Here is a 16,984-nt window from a genome sequence, read left to right on the forward strand (position 1 = left end):
CTACCCTAAGAAGGCAGAAAAGTAAGAGCAAGGTAAACCAAAAGCAAGTAGAAAAATGAAATAATAAAAATAAGAGCAAATAGGATGGGGGCTGGGGGTAAGACAGCTGGTAGAAAAAAATAAAACCAAAAGTTGGTTTTTTTGGAAACAAATTTGATCATCTCCTAGCCAGACTGGAGAAAAATAAGAGAAAACAAAATCTCAGTATCAAGATGGAAAGAGAGCCTATGGATATTAAAATGATACCGAGAGTATTATGAATAACTTTATGGCAAATTCAATAATTGATGAAATGGACAAATTCCTTGAAAAAATACAACTTACCAGATTGACATAAGATGAAATAGAAAATATGAATAGTTCTATGTTACAGAAATTAAATGTGTTATCAAAAACATTTTCACACGGAAAACTCCAGGCCCAGGTGGCTTCACTGGTGAATCATATCACACATTTAAGAAAAACCTAACACAAATATTCTTTCAGAAAATAAACAAGGAATATTCATTTCCTAGTTCATTTTATGAGGCCATCATAACCTGATACCAAAATCTAACAAAGACATTACAGAAGCGAAAATTACAAATTGGTATAGTTCGTGAACATAGACACAAAAATCCTCAAGAAATTTTAGCAATTCAAATCTAGCAATCTATAAAAAGGGATAATGCCTTAATGACCAAGTTTCAGTTTATCTCAGGAATATGAAGTTGGCTTAACACTGGAAAATCAATCATTGTAATTCATCATATAAAGGATAAAGGAGAAAAGCCATAACTCTGCAAATTTGAAAAAGAAGGAGACTTCCTCAACCAGATAAAGAGTATCTAGGGACTTCCCTGGAGGTCCAGTGGGTAAGACTCCACGCTCCCAATGCAGGGGGCCTGGGTTCAATCCCTGGCCAAGGAACTAGATCCTGCATGCATGCCGCAGCTAAGACCCGGCACAGCCAAGATAGACAGATAGACAGGTAAATAAATAAATAAAAATGAATCTTTTTTTTAAAAAAAAGAGTATGTATGGAAAAAGCTACAGCTAACAACATGCTTAATTGTGAAATATTGAATGCTTTATCCATAAGACCTGGAACAAAACAAAGATGTCCACTCTCCACTTCTATTCAGCATTTTACTGTACATTCTAACTAGTGCATTAAAGGCAAATGAAAGAAAAGACATGAAGATCGAAAAGGAGGGAATTAAATTGTCTGTAGTCACCAATAACTTGATTGTTTACATATAAAATTCCAAGGATCCAAGGAATCTACAAAACTACAAGAACATACTAAGTAAATTTAGCAAGGTTGCAGGATACAAGGTCAATATGCAAAAATAATTTTTTTATACTAGCATCAACCATTCAGAATTTTAAGGTTTTAACCAGGGAAATTAGGCAACAAAAAGGAAGAAAAGGAAATTGGAAAGTAAGAAGGAAACTCTTTCTTTTCACAGATCACATGACCTTGTATATAGAAAATCCTAACAAATTCACACCAAAAAATTATTAGAATCAATAAATTAGTTCAGCAAAGTTGTAGGATACAAGATAAGTATATAAAAATCAATTGTATTTCTGTACACCAGCAATGAACAATCCTAAAATAAGAAAATGATTCCATTTACAGTAACATCAAAAAGAATAAAATACTTAGGAACAAACTTGGCAAAAGGAATGCAAGACTGAAAACTATAGAACATTGTTGAAAGAAACTAACAAAGACCTAAATAAATGGAAAGATATTTCATGTTTCTGGGTTGGAAGACTTAATATTTTTAAGGTGGCAGTGCACCCCCAAGTTTATATACAGATTCACTGTAATCACTCTCAAACCCCAGCAGCCTTTTTTTGCAGAAATTGACGAGCTGATCCTAAAATTCATATGGAAATGCAAGGGACAAAGAATAGCCAGAACAAGCGATTTCTATGTACCAAAATGTTATTTGCAGCATTGTGTGTAACAGGGAAGGATTTTAAGTGTTCTTCCATAGGAAAATGGTTCTTCCATAGGAAAATGGTTCTTCCATAGGAAAATGGTTACGTAATTACAGTCCCTTGGCCGAGTTGTTTTGAATGAAAAAAGCAAGATACTATCATATATATATTGCATTTTTTTAAGTCTGAGAAAATTTATACCAAACGCTTAATATTGCCTACCTATTATGAAATTTAGCATGAGACAGGTTAAGGGAAGAGCTTTAGCTTTTTACTATTTATATTTGAAATTTTTATAAAATGCAAATACTAACTTTTGTAACTTAAAGAAAACGAATAAACAGAATTGATGTACATAATTTAAAACATGCCAGGACAAGAATAGACAGATCATTAGAATAAAAAAAGTTCTAGGGAATTCCCTGCCAGTCCAGTGGTTAGGACTCCATGATTTCACTGTCGAGGGCCCATGTTCAATCCCTGGTCAGGGGATTTTTCCCCTAAAGATCCTGCAAGCCACGTGGCGTGGCCAAAAAAAAGAAAAAAAAAAAAGAGTTCCACAATAGACTACATTATATATAAAATTCTAGTATAGAATGGGGCGGTTGGAGGGGGAGCATCACAAATCAGAAGCAAAAGAGGGTTTAGTCAGTCAGTGATTTGGGGCAGTTGATTAGCAATTTTTGCAACTTGGGGGAAATAATTTTAAAATGGAAGAAAATTCAAAATATTCATCAAACCTCAGGAAGGAGTGTGGTCTTTTAGACTTAAAAGAGGATAGTATCATAAGGGGAAAAGTGGTCAGTTTTTAACAATGTAAACATTTAAATTTTATGTGTGGTTGAAAATTTTGATTACTGGGGGTTTCCCTGGGGGGCCAGTGGTTAAGACTCTGCGCTGCCAGTACAGGCAGCGCGGGTTTGATCCCTGGTCGGGGAACTAGGATCCCACATGCTGCGTGGAGCGGCCTTTAAAAAAAAATAAAAGTGAAAAAAAAATTTTGATTACCAAAATCAGAAGTCAGATAGCCACTTGCTGGTTGAGGGCGGGAGCAAGATTAGCAACAGATGTATTAGATGTGTGATGCTGTGGTATATATTTGGTCTTGTTCTGTCTTCTAAAACCCTTGTAATCCTAAAGAATAAGAACTATAGGGTCATCTTTTGTTATATTTTGTTTTCGTTCCCAGTTCCTGAAATAGCTTCAGAAAATAATAAAGGTGAAATGGGTATCTTTTGTTATTCATAACAAGCCCCTTTCAACCACACCTGAGTTTATATTAATGCGATGATTTCTTAAAAAGCCCCTAGATAACCACTGGATGGGGGCTGGTTGCTAGGGAATCCAACCATGTGATTAGAGGGCTGGAACTTTCAGCCCCATCCCCTGACCTCCCAGGAGGGGAGAGGGGGTAGGAGTTGAATCAGTTACCAGAGACCAGTGGTATAGTCAATCATCCCTACGTAATTAAGCCTTCATAAAAATCCTTGAAGTACACGGTTCAGAGAGCTTGGGTTGGTAAACTCCAGGAGGTGCTGGGAGAGTGGCCTGCAGGAGAGGGTATGGAAGCTCTCCTCCCCTTCCCACATACCTTGCCCTGTGTGTCTCTTCCATTTGGCTGCTGCAGGGTTGATCCTTTTATAATAAACCAGTAATCTAGTCAGTAAACTTTTTTTTTTTTAATTCTGTGAGCCACTCCGATTGATAGTGGCAGAGTTGAGTTACACTGTGGGACACCCACTTGGTGTTGCAGAATTGCTTGGCATGGGAAAGACACCCACACATTTGGTGACCAGAAGTGAAGTATTGGGAGTTAGTAGTACAGAAAAACAGAAGAGTTTTTGTTTTAGAAGATGGTAGGCTCAGATCTTTAAAAGAAAAAAAAAAAAAATCCCCAGACTTCAGTAAACAAAGAGGCAAAGAACATGGACAGACTGAGTCTATAGAATTAGTCCACTAGAATGAACGCTCTGTGCGGGCAGGAATTTGCATCTGTTTTGTCCTCTGGTGTATCTCTAGCACCTAGAACAGAACCTGGTACAGAGCAGGCTTTCAGTAAATAATTGGTAAGTGAGGAAAGCTCAGTGAATTCATGACAAATATTCAATCACTGTAGTATTCAGAGATCTCAAATTAAAACACTGACAGTAATAACTTCTCCGTTCTCAGAATAGCAGAGGTTTTTAAAGGTTACAATTCCCAGTGTTAGCAGAGGTACAGTGAAAAAGGTATAGCATATTGTTGGTAGAAATACGTACAGATAATGCAGGTATGTTAACCAACCTTATTATGGTAATCATTTCACTATATATCAAATTACCATGTTATACACTTTAAATTTACACACTATTATTTGTCAGTAATCTCAAAGCTGAGGGGAAAAAAGAAATAGAGACAAAGAAAGGAAATTGGAGGGGGGGGTCGCATATTTTTTTAAATCCCATTCATAGAAAATTACTGAGAGGAGCGCAGGTAGCAGTGGCAACCAGGAAGTAGATTTGCTGAGCGCTTCTCTGTGCCAGGTGCTATAACAATTGCACGTTTTGTTTTGTTTTTTAATTTTATTGAAGTATAGTTGATTTACAGTGTTGTGTTAATTTCTGTACAGCAAAGTGACTCAGTTATACATACATATATTCTGTTAAACATACATGTATTCTTTTTCATATTCTTTTTCGTTATAGTTTATCACAGGATATTGAATATAGTTCACTGTGCTATACAGTAGGACCTTGTTGTTGCATGTTTTTATTTCATCTTCATAATAATCCTGTGATACAAATAATAATTCCATTTTACAGATAAAGAGACTGAGGCTCAGAGAGAATAGCCATTTCCATAGAGTCACAGTCTCTGCATGATGATAATCATAGTGAGACCAAATGTCTGTGGCAGACACTACTCTGAGTGTTTCATTTTCCTCTATGTTAATTCACCTGCAGCAGTCCTGTGAGATGTGGGCGTTGCTCTCTGTGCTTTGTAGATAGGAAGCTGTTAACTAACCATATAAAGCTACTTACTATTTTTGTCCAAAAAAATAAAACTAAAATTTGAAATAAATTATTTTGGAAAACTTTTCAGTGAGCTTTAGAAGAAAAAATAAAAACTGCCAGTATATGGAAGTTGTCTCCTAACCTAAATATTTCTCTTCTTCTTTAGCTTTCCATTTCCTAGAAATGTATATGCAGTGTGGCACTTAAAATGTGTAAGAATGTGCAAAAATAAAACTATGGAAAAAATTCTGAATGTGACCTGAGAAGGCCATGGATAAGAAGAGCAGCTAATGTATGCAGCTGTCTCAGATCATATTTTGATAAAGTGTCGGGAGATTGAACTTCACATAAGTACAACTGGGTCTTTTATTTTTGTGAGTTTTTTTCTTTCTTTTTTTTTTGGGTCAGCTGTGGTCCTATGGTGTTGGATGCTTTAATCAAGATTAAGAATGAAATTGATTCTACCTTGACCTTCCGAAGATCGTGCAGAGAAGGTAAGCATTTCCTTCCCTGTTGTTAGGTTTGGACACTTTTGTTCTGTTTCCCAAAAGAAGCCTGGGCTGGCCAGAACTGATACCAGGGGATACCTGGAGGATGGCTGCAGCGCTCTGCCAGGTGACCTTGCCACAAGTCACACTTCCTTTTCTTAGGCAGAAGTGTTGGAAATTTGAACTGTGGTATAAGTTCTGGTTTCTAAGTTTGCTTCCCTTCAGGAGCTTTCACTTGCATGGTTACTGCTTCTGGCGGTCCCTGTGAGCTGCTGCATCCTTCAAGGACCAGCTCAGATATGCTAGCTGGTCACTGCAGAGCTCTTCTTTAGGGGAGTAGTGGGGAATTTCTAGCTGGTGCTCGTGCACACTTAACACTTGTCCAACAAGGGGGACATGCATCCCCTTCCAGCTCCCAGCATTACACGTGCACAGAGCAGGTGGTCAGTAGGAATGTTCTGGATGTAAACAGCGATTCCTACAGTGTGCTGCTGATTCCAGGCAGTGTGCATACCGACATTCTTTAATAGCTATGTATCGATTTTATGTACTAGAAAAATATAATTACTAATGACAGTGTAACAGTGATAGAAATGATTTTTAAATATAATTTTAAGGTAAAATGAATTGATTTAAAGTAAACTCCTAAGTAATCATTCAGATGGTTCTCAGGTGTGGGAAGAATCATACGGGGGTGCCATGACGGCTAACTGATCCTGGTGGCTGTGGAACACAGACTGTGCAGACTCCATTCTGTGCACTTCACGTGAGATAGACAGGTGCTGTTACCATTTACACTCAGCGTACATGTGAAGAAACTGAGGCCCAGGGAGGTTAAGGGACTTCTGAAAGGACACAGAGATGGTGAGTCGGGAGCCAGGACTCAGCCAAAGTTGTCAGATTCCAGAATTACACTCTCAGGTGATACACTTACTGGCCGGGCTCGGAAAACCTGGGATAAAACCAAAACAGGGCAGCTGGGGCCAAGACCAAGGGCTGTGATCGAACTTTCTCCCTAAAATAACCTTCCATAAAAGAAAAAGTCGTTATAGCTATTGGCCCATCGCTCTTTATCTGTGTTCTGCTGTACATCTCAAGCATTTAAAGTCCTACTTCTAAGACATCTGTTTTGATTCAGCTAATCTTACAGGATTGGATTCAGTGTAGCAGATGCTAAGGGTATGACAGTTTGGCTGAATCCTGCTGTTTAGGGAACATTCTGCTGTAATTAAGTACCAGCCTTCCCACATAAGTCCTGACAACACAGGAAATAGACGCTTTTCAGTAAGCTTCCCCATAAAACTCTTTCAGAGCCAAGAACACAAGGTGTGGCCCATGTGGGCAAAAAAAAAATGAGGCAGAATGATATTAATTGTGGCTACTTCTGTTTCCCTTGTAGTTTGTGAAGAGAATTTCCAGGGGAGCCTTTTTAAGAGAAGTCTCCTTGGATTTTTATTATTATTGTATTTATACCATTTCTTATTAAAGCACACTGCTCTGCTGGATGCCAGGCTCACAGAAATGTGCTGATAATATTCGACCTCTTGGGGAACTGTAGGAGTATTTGCTTAAGTGGATATTTGTGTCCTATTATACTTTTATTAAGATTAACGGGAGGGGGAGAGAAAGTGATAACCCAGTCCAAGTTTCACAAGTAACCACATTTCTCCGGCCTAACTACTTTCAAAAAACAGCTTCAGAAGAAGTGGTAGCAGGGGCTTAGAGCGCGTAGTCATTTGTAACTCTGAAATACCTAGGAAATTCCATACACAGGAAGTGAGTCCAGGCTAAGAAAATTCTCGTTTCAGGGTCCTTGGTCAGCACCTTATTTTGCTTACTTTGGTTTGGTTTCACATTAGCTCATCCTCCTTGAAAAGTCAGTGCTAAGGCAGCTTTTGTGGGTTTCATGTCCCCAGTGTAGGCTTTGTGGAGACAATAGAATGAGATCTGTCTCTGGACAGTCTGTATCCAGGCCTCAACTTTAAGATGACCAAGACAGTGTTGATTTATTTTGGGGTGTTATATCTGTTAAGAGTTTGAGTCCAGGGAATTCCCTGGCGGTCCAGTGGTTAGGACTCTGTGCTTTCATTGCCGTGGGCCTGGATTCAATCCCTGGTCAGGGAACTAAGATCCCACTAGCCTTGTGGTGCGGCCAAAAAAAAAAAAGCTTAAGAAAAATAGAGTTTGAGTTCAAATAACAGTGACTTAAAAAAAAAAAAAAAACTGGCTTTTCTCTCAAAATACATGAAGCAAGGAACTAGCACCCCAGGCTCGTCTGTGTTCCAGTGCCATCCTGAGCAGATAGCTTCCAACCTCAGGGTTGCCTCCTGGTTTCACAACATGGTTTTTGGAACTACAGCCGTTAGATCTACATTCTAAGAAGAATGGGAAGGAGAAAAGGCAGCGGGCACCTCTGCACAGGTGTATTCCATGTCAGTGCTACTCCTGCTGGTAGAGTAAGGACAGTCGGGAAGGGAGAATTGCAGCTGGACTGCCTACAGCTGGGTAGGGGAGTGTTAACTGTGCTGTGTCTCAGGCATCTGCGGCTCCTGTGCCATGAACATCAATGGAGGCAACACTCTCGCTTGTACCCGAAGGATTGACATCAACCTCAACAAAGTTTCCAAAATCTACCCTCTTCCACATATGTATGTGATAAAGGATCTTGTTCCTGTGAGTTCCTGCCCGTGTGTGTGTGTGTGTGTGTGTGTGTGTGTGTGTGTGTGTGTCTCCCCACCACCCCAGCACCTCCCGCCCGCTTTTTTTTTTTAAGGGGGGCAGGAGGTATGTGTGTTGTGCTATAGTTCTTCAGGGCAGGGTTTTTTCCTGTCTTGAGTTTAGTTAAGGAATTTGAATGGCAGAAGATAAATGGCCTAGAAGGTCATCCAGCAGCTCATTTGGTGAGGATTGTTTGGGAATAACAGGGCACAGAATTTTAGACCTGGAACAGTTTCAGAAATGAAGAATTTGGCCATAACAACAAAGAGTTCACGTGGCAAATACCAGTTGGGAATGCAGCCATTCTTATGTGTTTTCATGTCTACCTCCCTATATTTGACCACCTTCTCTTTCCCTGACTGGGTGTTCTCAAGGGCATCTGAGGAGAAAGGACTGTGGGATTGGAAAGTTTCCCAAGTGGGTGAAGGAGAAATTCCCTAACCACGCTTACATGTGACCACTTCTCCTTTCGTGACCTTTGCATGTATCAGTGCCAAAGGAGGAGAGTCTGACTACTGCCTGTCACAGGGCAGGAAAGTGGGCAGTGTCCCAAAAATGGGATAAGTAGGAAAGCTAAGGAGTGGTGGTGGAATCTGACCCATTTCTTCTTCTTCCTCTTAACCTCAGGATTTGAGCAACTTCTATGCCCAGTACAAGTCCATTGAGCCTTATTTAAAGAAGAAGGATGAATCCCAGGAAGGCAAGAAGCAGTATCTGCAGTCCATAGAAGATCGTGAGAAACTGGTCATTAGTCCCTGTTCATTGTCTTGACTTGAGGAATTTTGTTGCAAAGATGTTTGTCAGGAAGTGGGGCTTAGGGGCAGAGGGGATGGGGGGCACAGCATGGGATCATGCAGAACATTCAGCGTCTTCTGGAAAGGAACTTGAGAACCATCTGTCCAAGGGTTGGACACCCATCCTATCAGGGCCAGGTGGGTAGTGAGAACCTATGAAGGGCACAGAGAGGACCAAGGCCCTGGAGTGCTCTGCCTAGAGGGGCTCACTGCTACCGTGTTGCCAGACATTTGTCTTTTTCAAAAGAAACCAGGATGTCGATCGCCAGGTCTTGAAAAGTTGACAGCTAAATCAGAGTTACTCTTTAACCCTGTGGGCAACTAAAACACATGCCGGCTGTTTGCGGTCCTGCTGCCACCACCCTGTTTGCAGATGGGAGTGAGAGAAGCCGATAGCAAAATTGGAACTAGAACTTGGTGCTTTCCTGACACCACACATCTAGTGACGCGGTGTGGGCTTGTGACAGGCCCACTCCCTCTTGGAGTTGCTACCCCTGGGTACAGGCTATGAAGTCTCTGCAAGTGAAGGGGTTATTAGCGAGCTTGTAGTCTCTTTCTCGTGTACACTTCTACCTCCTCGAAGAAGGAGGCACGCACACTCACTCCCTGCACACTTGGTGTCCTTTGGAGAGGAAGAAGTGGGAAGGGGACCAGATGGAGATAGGTCCAACATCATGCCTACACGAGGGAAGGACTCGTGCTGTCTCAGGGTCACCACTTCATTCGTTTACATGACAGTCCGTTAGCAGACTGAGCGCACCTCAAGGGCAGGGGCTGTGTCTTATACCCCTTTCTGGATCCCAGGATCCTGGCATGTGCTATCTTATCAACAAATATGAGTTGTGTGAATGAATAAATGAATTCTGCCTTTTAGGTCTGGGGGAACATGTAGCCCCTCTCCTCTTCCCCATAAAATATTAAGAAAGGAAGGTCCTGGTAAGAATGCCCAGCTCTGTCGTCATCGAGATGTTGAGGGTCAGCGTGGTGATGTTGTAATTCAGAGCAAGCAGCTGCCTTCTCTTCCAAGAGTTTCTTGTTCTCAGGACATAGCTCTGCCCCAGTTTCTAACTCTAGGGAGTCTGACGCATCCCAGGGTCCAGGTTGGAACTGGCCACCCTGGCCCAGCTTGTCATTTCACAGTCCTCAGGTAGGAAAGCTTGTAGCTTATAAACATCTCCTTGATGTACTATTTTTAGGGATTGGAGGGTTCCCCTGAGCATGTTTTCTAGGTAGTCAAAATTCACTCATTTAAATACCAAACATTTGCTTATTTAGCATTTTTCACTTCTTCAAATTAATATTGCTGAACCTAACTTTTTTTCATGAGTTTAAAAGCCATAATGCTCATTATAGGTAATTGGAAAAGAAAACTAATTTTCAGATAATCTATAATTCCACCACCCAAAGGTAATCTCTATCGACAACTACCCTTTTATAAGTAAAGAATATGACTATCGTGAAGGCTCTTAATCCTGTGACCTTATGCTTTCTAGACAGTGGAGCCAGTTTACACTCTCACCAGCTGCCTGAACAGAACATAAATTTTGTTGAAGACTCTTGGTTACAATCATGACCATCAACTCTGTGTCATCTGTTTTCAGCTGTCACTTCAGATGTCAGCGTGCCCTCCTGTTTTGCCACTTTTAATCAGTTTCTGTTGTTCTCCAAATCAGAAAGTCCAGTTAGAACTGGTTGGGCGTGTTGAGTCAGTGTGGCAGTGTTAGAGGACGGATTCCAGAGTCAGGCCGCCTGGGGGCCCATCCCAGCTCTGCTGTTTGCAGCTGTGTGACCCTCGGCAAGTGACCTAACTTCTCTGAGCCTCAGTTCCTTACCTGTAAAATGGGAATCTCATAGCACTCACCCCAGGATTATTGTGACAATCAAATGAGGTAGTCAGTAAGGCACATGGTGCTCAGTGCTGGTTGGCTGTTTAGGATAATGTTGATGTTCCTATCGAAAACTTGAGGTGTCTGCTGAGCCAGGGCAGCGGCTGGTGTAGACTCCAGATGCCTCAGCACTCAGGGCCTTTTTAATTTCTGCTAGACTGCATTCGAGGTGGTAAGTTCTTTTCATGTTTTTGTTTTTGTTTTGTTTTTAAGATAAGTGAGGGGTATTTATTAAAGGATGAATACACTGTACTTGGACTTAAGAACTCTGGGCTCTAATCCAGCAGATGTCTAAATTTCAATTTCAGGATCTTTTTTATAATCTGATAAATCTCTGCAAACCACTCCTAGGATTTTGCCAAGAAAACTCACGTGCGAGTAGGCACTTTGTTCGTGCACTGACCCCAGACCTCGCATTTAATCAGCTCAGAACACGACCATCTCTTCCATGGTGGGCTCCTGACTGCCCTTTCTCCCCGCACAGGACGGGCTCTATGAGTGCATTCTCTGCGCCTGCTGCAGCACGAGCTGCCCGAGCTACTGGTGGAATGGAGACAAGTACTTGGGACCCGCGGTTCTTATGCAGGTAAGGCGCTCCTTCATTTCTGTAAGAGAAATGGAAACCGATGTTCTGAGGGGCGATGGCTTCCTTCTTTGGCATCCATTACAAACGGTAATTGGTTGCATCACCTTCACTTGGCTTTCAGTAAATCTGGGGCTTCATCTGCAAAATGCCTTCACTTAGTGTGGTGAGGGTCACGCCAAGGGGCGGTGGCTGCGGGTTGGGACACCAGGCCTTGCAGATGTTTCAGATGTTTCCTGTGCTGCTGGCTCTTCCCTGCCCACCTGCCCGCTTTCCCCGGACTGCATCTGTCAGAAGGCTCCCCATCTCCCTGTCACGGGATTTTTAACGTGGAAGCAGGGGAGAGAGAAATTTCATTGAGGAGCAGTTACCCAGCTGCAAGGTTGGAAATTGTTTCCAGGCTAGTGAAAGCCTGCAGTACTGGGCTGAGGGGTTGCTTGGAAAGAAAGTAGTGTTGTTTTTCATCGTCTTTCACTATATGTGTAGTTCACTGCAGACAGAGTCACTGTCTTTGTTCCCAGAAAGCTCATACTTTTTAGATTTGTGGCCAGTGCTCTTCACAGACTCTGAAGCAACTCAAAGAAACTTCTTGTTTCTCATTTTCCCACAAAAAGAGAAGTTCTGTGGTTGTGTGACCAGTTAGCAGTACCGATTGATTCCTGGCCAAATTAAAGATTGAGTAATGAGGTACATTTGTAGCTGGCTCTTGGACCAGTGATCTGAGTTGTTGGGAAATGTAAAAGTGGTGTCGGTAACACTGCTGGAGCCGGCCCGGTGACCAGGAGCTTAATCAGTTTTCAGCTGGCTGATCTCAGGCTTCTGGGATGGGTATGCTAATCAAAAGAATAAGTAGAACAAATGTTCTCTCTGTGCAGGTCTGTTATCAGTTCACCCAAAGGCAGTGGGTAGGTGCTCTGAAGGCAATTAAAGAGAGTCGAGGACACCATCCCTGCCTTCGCTCATTCATGTTCTAGGGAGGAAGCTAATGAGCAGCACGAAATCAGTAGAAGGTGATGCTTGATGGTATATTATTAAGCACCAGCGACCAGCGGCATGTGGTTCAAAGGTTGGTGGGGCTCATTAGTCAAGGTGATCAAGAGATGTTACAAAGGGTTGGGAGCCTTTCCTTGAAAGATGGCAAGAAGTAAAGTGTGGAGATGGCTTCCAAGCTGAGAATTCCTGTTCCTCTGCGCGCCTGGAGCTTTGAGTTGAACCAGAGGGCTGCTCTGGCCAGTTAAGGTGACAGCTCAGCCCACCAGTCCCCGGTTCCCCCAGGCCTATCGCTGGATGATCGACTCCAGAGACGACTTCACAGAGGAGCGCCTGGCCAAGCTGCAGGACCCGTTCTCTCTGTACCGCTGCCACACCATCATGAACTGCACGAATTCCTGTCCCAAGGTACGCGGCTGCGGCCCCCCGCGCGGCCCAGCACTGACGTGTGCTCGGCGGGGAGCAGAGAGCACTCTCCCCTCCGTGTGAGCCTGGGGGTGTTGGCTCTTAGTTGCGGAGCACAGGCTCACTCAGGCCCCCTTGAGAAGGGTTTTCAAGTCGGGTTCACACGGGCCTGGTGGGAGTCAAGGATGCCACGAGGACCCGTGAACAGGAACCTGGGTTTGCCCTGACTTTGTGGGAACCACGGGAGGAAAGCCGTCTGAGCACAGGCAGCTGTGAGGGCTACATTCCCTCTCCGGGCCCCAAGGTCTCTGTGTGGCAACATGGCTGCCGGTCCGCGCGGCTCCCTGGCAGCCAGCCTGTGCTTTCTCCTCTGCGTGTCTTTCCTCAGTCTCGGGGCTCCTGCTTGCTTAGCTTTCACTCCCTCTTCCTGTTCATACTTCCTGCTTCCTGTTCATATTCACCCTGCCTACGGCTTCAGCATCTGCCTGGCTTCTCTCAGCATTTCTCAGCTCACATTCCTCGGAGGGAGTCTCCTTGGCCCAGCTTAGCTTTCCACGGCGCAGCCCACGCACGGTCAGAGCTGGCCGGCCAGCTACCGTCAGGTGCCAGCCCTGGGCCGGTCAGTGGGCGGGGAACAGCCAGGGCTGCCCTTGGAGCAGAGACTGTGGGCAGAGCAATTTCATTTTAAAGGTGCAGTGAGTAAGCAGGCAGCGAGATGGAAAACTCTAGCACGACCAGTTAGCAGCTTAAAAAAGAAAGAAAGAAAGAAAAGGCAGCACATCTTAACAAACATGAAATCCAGACTGGGTAATTCCACGGTGTTTCAAGGGCCCCCCTTCCCCTGCCAGATGCTTCTCATGTGCCATCGGCATTGGGGTGGGCCTGGGGCCTGGTGGGGTCCCGAGAAGTGCGGGAGAGCTCAGGCTCCGCATCCTGCTGCCTGCGTTTCTACCCAGGCTCTGCTCAGCGAGCCTTGTGGCTTCTGAGGCAAGTCATGCCACTGAAGCGCTTAGGACAGTGCCTGGCACGTAGTAAGCACTTAATGGGACCTTCTGTTCGTTTGAGCCGGTCAGTCAGAAGACAGCCTCTCCAAGGCTGGGGCCTGGCTTGTGTATTTCTTCAAAATCTCCGCGGAGGATCCTGTGGTGCGCTCCTAGGCGTGAATGTTTGCATCGCAGAGGACAGCAGACAGACCAGACAACCAAGGACAGACTTCTCTGTGTCCTGCCCTCCCCTTCAGTAAAGCAGGGGTGGACACTGGGGCTGTGAGGCTAGACATAGGCCCAGATTGTTTGAACTAGAAGGGACCTCAAAAATCGTCAAGTGCAGCCCCTTTACAGGTTCGGAAGCTGAGCCCATGAGCGGGAGTTGGGGGTGGGGGCATCTTGCCAAGGTCACTCTCAGGTTGGGGGCAGGGCAGGCCTAGAAGCAGGCCACCCACCTCCCAGTGCCTTCTTCCTACGCTGGGACTGGGTACAGTCTGTTTACTGACTCTAAATTCCTTTTGATGGGGCAGGCTCAGCGTTCAAAAGGAAGTGCTGTGGAGGGCCTGCCTCCTTCCCCAGCCCCCTCCCTGGTGGTGGTATCAGCTTCCTGTGTGTCCTTCCAGGGATAGTTTGTGCTACACGCAAATGTTCCACGTGTCCTTTGTCACAGTGTCTACCTTTTCTCACTTAACACATTTCGGGGATCCTTCCATATCCGTCTTTTAAAGAGTGTCTTCTCTTTCCCTTTCTGTCTCTCCGAAGATCTTTTTTCTTTTTCTTTCTTTGCACACTTTAATTTCAGAGTTAAAGTTGTCCTTCTAAAATGAGGGGACCCAGGACTTCCCTGGAGGTCCAGTGGTTAAGACTCCACGCTTCCACTGCAGGGGGGCACGGGAACTAAGATTCTGCATGCCGCTCAGCGCAGAGGCACATAAAATAAATAATTTAATTTAATTGAACAAGGGGACGCTTCACTAGCCTCAGATGAGTGCTTGTCTAATCTTACCAAATATTTGGTGATCTCACTTCCTGCTTCTGCGAGACTGGCCCCACTGGGTTTAATTGCCATACCTCGTGCAGGACAGATGTTACAGCTGTGAGGCCAACTGCAGCTAATCCAGTGTTGTGGGCCACTTAACCAGTGGTGCTTAGGAAGGTTAACAGAGGCTTCTTTCTCCCACATACCTTTGAGGGCTTGCAGATGCAGATTTCTGGTGATGATGATTGAATGATAATGGTAATGATGTGAAACCTTTAGAGATAACTGGCTAATTTTGACACTGTAGTCATAGAAGAGATGACTCTTCCTTGGGCTCATTGACCTGCCACACTGAGCCTCACCATCAGGAATTCAGTGAGACAGGGCTCCTGCCAGAGAGAGCTGGCCATTTTCAAACGTCTAAGAGTGGAAACAGAAGAGAGCTCTTAGCCCAAACCCCTGGGTATTAAAGGACTTGGTTTGTAATCACCGTGCTTTGACCAACTAGGTCAGGAGGTCCTGGGTCGCCCAAGGTCATGGGGTTCTTCCATTCAGTTTCACTTACCATTTGGTATTGCTTCTCTTCTCTTTTTTCAAGGGGCTGAATCCAGGGAAAGCTATTGCTGAAATCAAGAAAATGATGGCAACCTATAAGGAAAAGAAAGCTTCAGCTTAAGTGTTCCCGTGCTAAACATGACTGTAACCAGCTCAGCTGAACGTAATTTGTATCTAATCTGAGTTCCTTCAAAGGTCTCGATTTCCCACAAATACAGCATATATAATAAAAATTTTAATAAATAAATGTTATTCTACTTTATTAACAAAAAAGCAAGCCTGTTCCTTGTACTTGCTGCAGTGGGATGTGAAGGTGCCAGAAGGAGGAGTCCTTGTCCTTGAAGAGGGGGCCAGGCCTCCAGAACTGAGCCACCATTGGGGGTGGCTACGATGGGGACAAGCATAGAATTGGTGTCACGCAGGACCTGGGGCTTGTTCCCAGCTTTGCCATTCACCAGCTGATGACACTGGGCAAGTCCCTTCTCTTTGCTACTCCATTTGCCCATCTGTAAAATGGGATTCCTAGCTGTGCCACCCTCAGCCACCTGGAGTGAGGATGCCTGCACTTACTCTGGGTGCTCAGTAAACAGTGGCTCGTCATTATACAGCACCCCAGTTTCTACAGCTTTCAGTATTAGAATTCTTCAAACCAAATCTTGGTAAGTCCTTTTCTGTCTCACTGAGGCCAGGTTACAGATACTTCCAGCACAGCTATAAACTCCAGTTAGTTCCACAAATGACCTCCAGAGACCTCGCACGGGAAGCATGAATCCCCACCACTGCTGCCTTGGCTCTGACGCTTACTACAAAAGCGGTAACACTGAAAACGCAACCAGTGTAAAAGTTTGTCAAGTTAAAAATGGAAACTCCTCAAGTTTCACATCCCCTGTTGACAGTTCACACATTTCCTCCAGACCTTTATGTCATTACAATGCGCAGCATATGTAAAGTTTTTTTTCCCTTCAGAAATAAGGTACAAAATATTGATATTAGCAACTTTCTATTTTGTCTTTTTTTTTCATTGTGGTTAAATACATACAGAATTTACCACCTCAGCCATTTTTCAATGGAGAATTCAGTGGTATTAAGTACATTCACGTTATCGTACAACCCTCACTCCAGTCTATCTCCAGAGCTGTTATCATCTTGCAAAACTCAAACTCTGCCCATTAAACACTAACTCCCCATTTCTCCTCCTCTAGCCTCTAGCCACCATACTTCCACTTTCTATTTCTGTGACTTTGACTACTCTATCTCATATAAGTGGAATTATATAGTATTTGTCTTTTTTGTAACACATTTCACTAGGCATAAAGTTCTCAAGGTTCATCCCTGTTGCAGCACGTGTCAGAATTCCCTTCCTTTTTAAGGCTGAATAATATTCCATTGTACGTATGTGTCATATTTTGTTTCTCCATTGATCCATGAATGGACATTTCGGTTGCTTCCATGTTTTAGCTGTTGTGAATAACAGCAGCTTTCTACGTTTACCCCACGATATACAAGGGCCTCTGGTGCTAAAGATCTACCTGTGTGTGTGTGAAATTTATTTTCAACCTTAGCTTTTTTAACCACTGGTTTCTTGCTCTGTGGCGTAGATGCATCATTACTTATTTACCCATTTCCCCTGCTAACGCACATTCGGGTGGACCCTATTTTCACTCTTAGGAATACT

General features: G+C 43.8%; 1 protein-coding gene across 1 annotated transcript in view; it reads left to right on the forward strand.

Moving 5' to 3' along the window:
* The window catches only part of SDHB (succinate dehydrogenase complex iron sulfur subunit B), a 34,699-nt gene extending 19,133 nt beyond the window's left edge, over positions 1–15,566 (forward strand). The window contains exons 3-8 of the mRNA XM_082833617.1: positions 5,334–5,419; positions 7,950–8,086; positions 8,759–8,875; positions 11,296–11,397; positions 12,670–12,792; positions 15,353–15,566. Coding sequence (XP_082689743.1) covers positions 5,334–5,419; positions 7,950–8,086; positions 8,759–8,875; positions 11,296–11,397; positions 12,670–12,792; positions 15,353–15,430 — 643 coding nt within the window. The 3' untranslated portion in view covers positions 15,431–15,566. The remainder of the gene's footprint in view (positions 1–5,333; positions 5,420–7,949; positions 8,087–8,758; positions 8,876–11,295; positions 11,398–12,669; positions 12,793–15,352) is intronic.
* Positions 15,567–16,984: the final 1,418 nt, after the last annotated feature.

Source organism: Leucopleurus acutus, assembly GCF_964270905.1.
Source record: "Leucopleurus acutus genome assembly, chromosome: 2".
NCBI classification, from domain to species: Eukaryota; Metazoa; Chordata; class Mammalia; order Artiodactyla; family Delphinidae; genus Leucopleurus; species Leucopleurus acutus.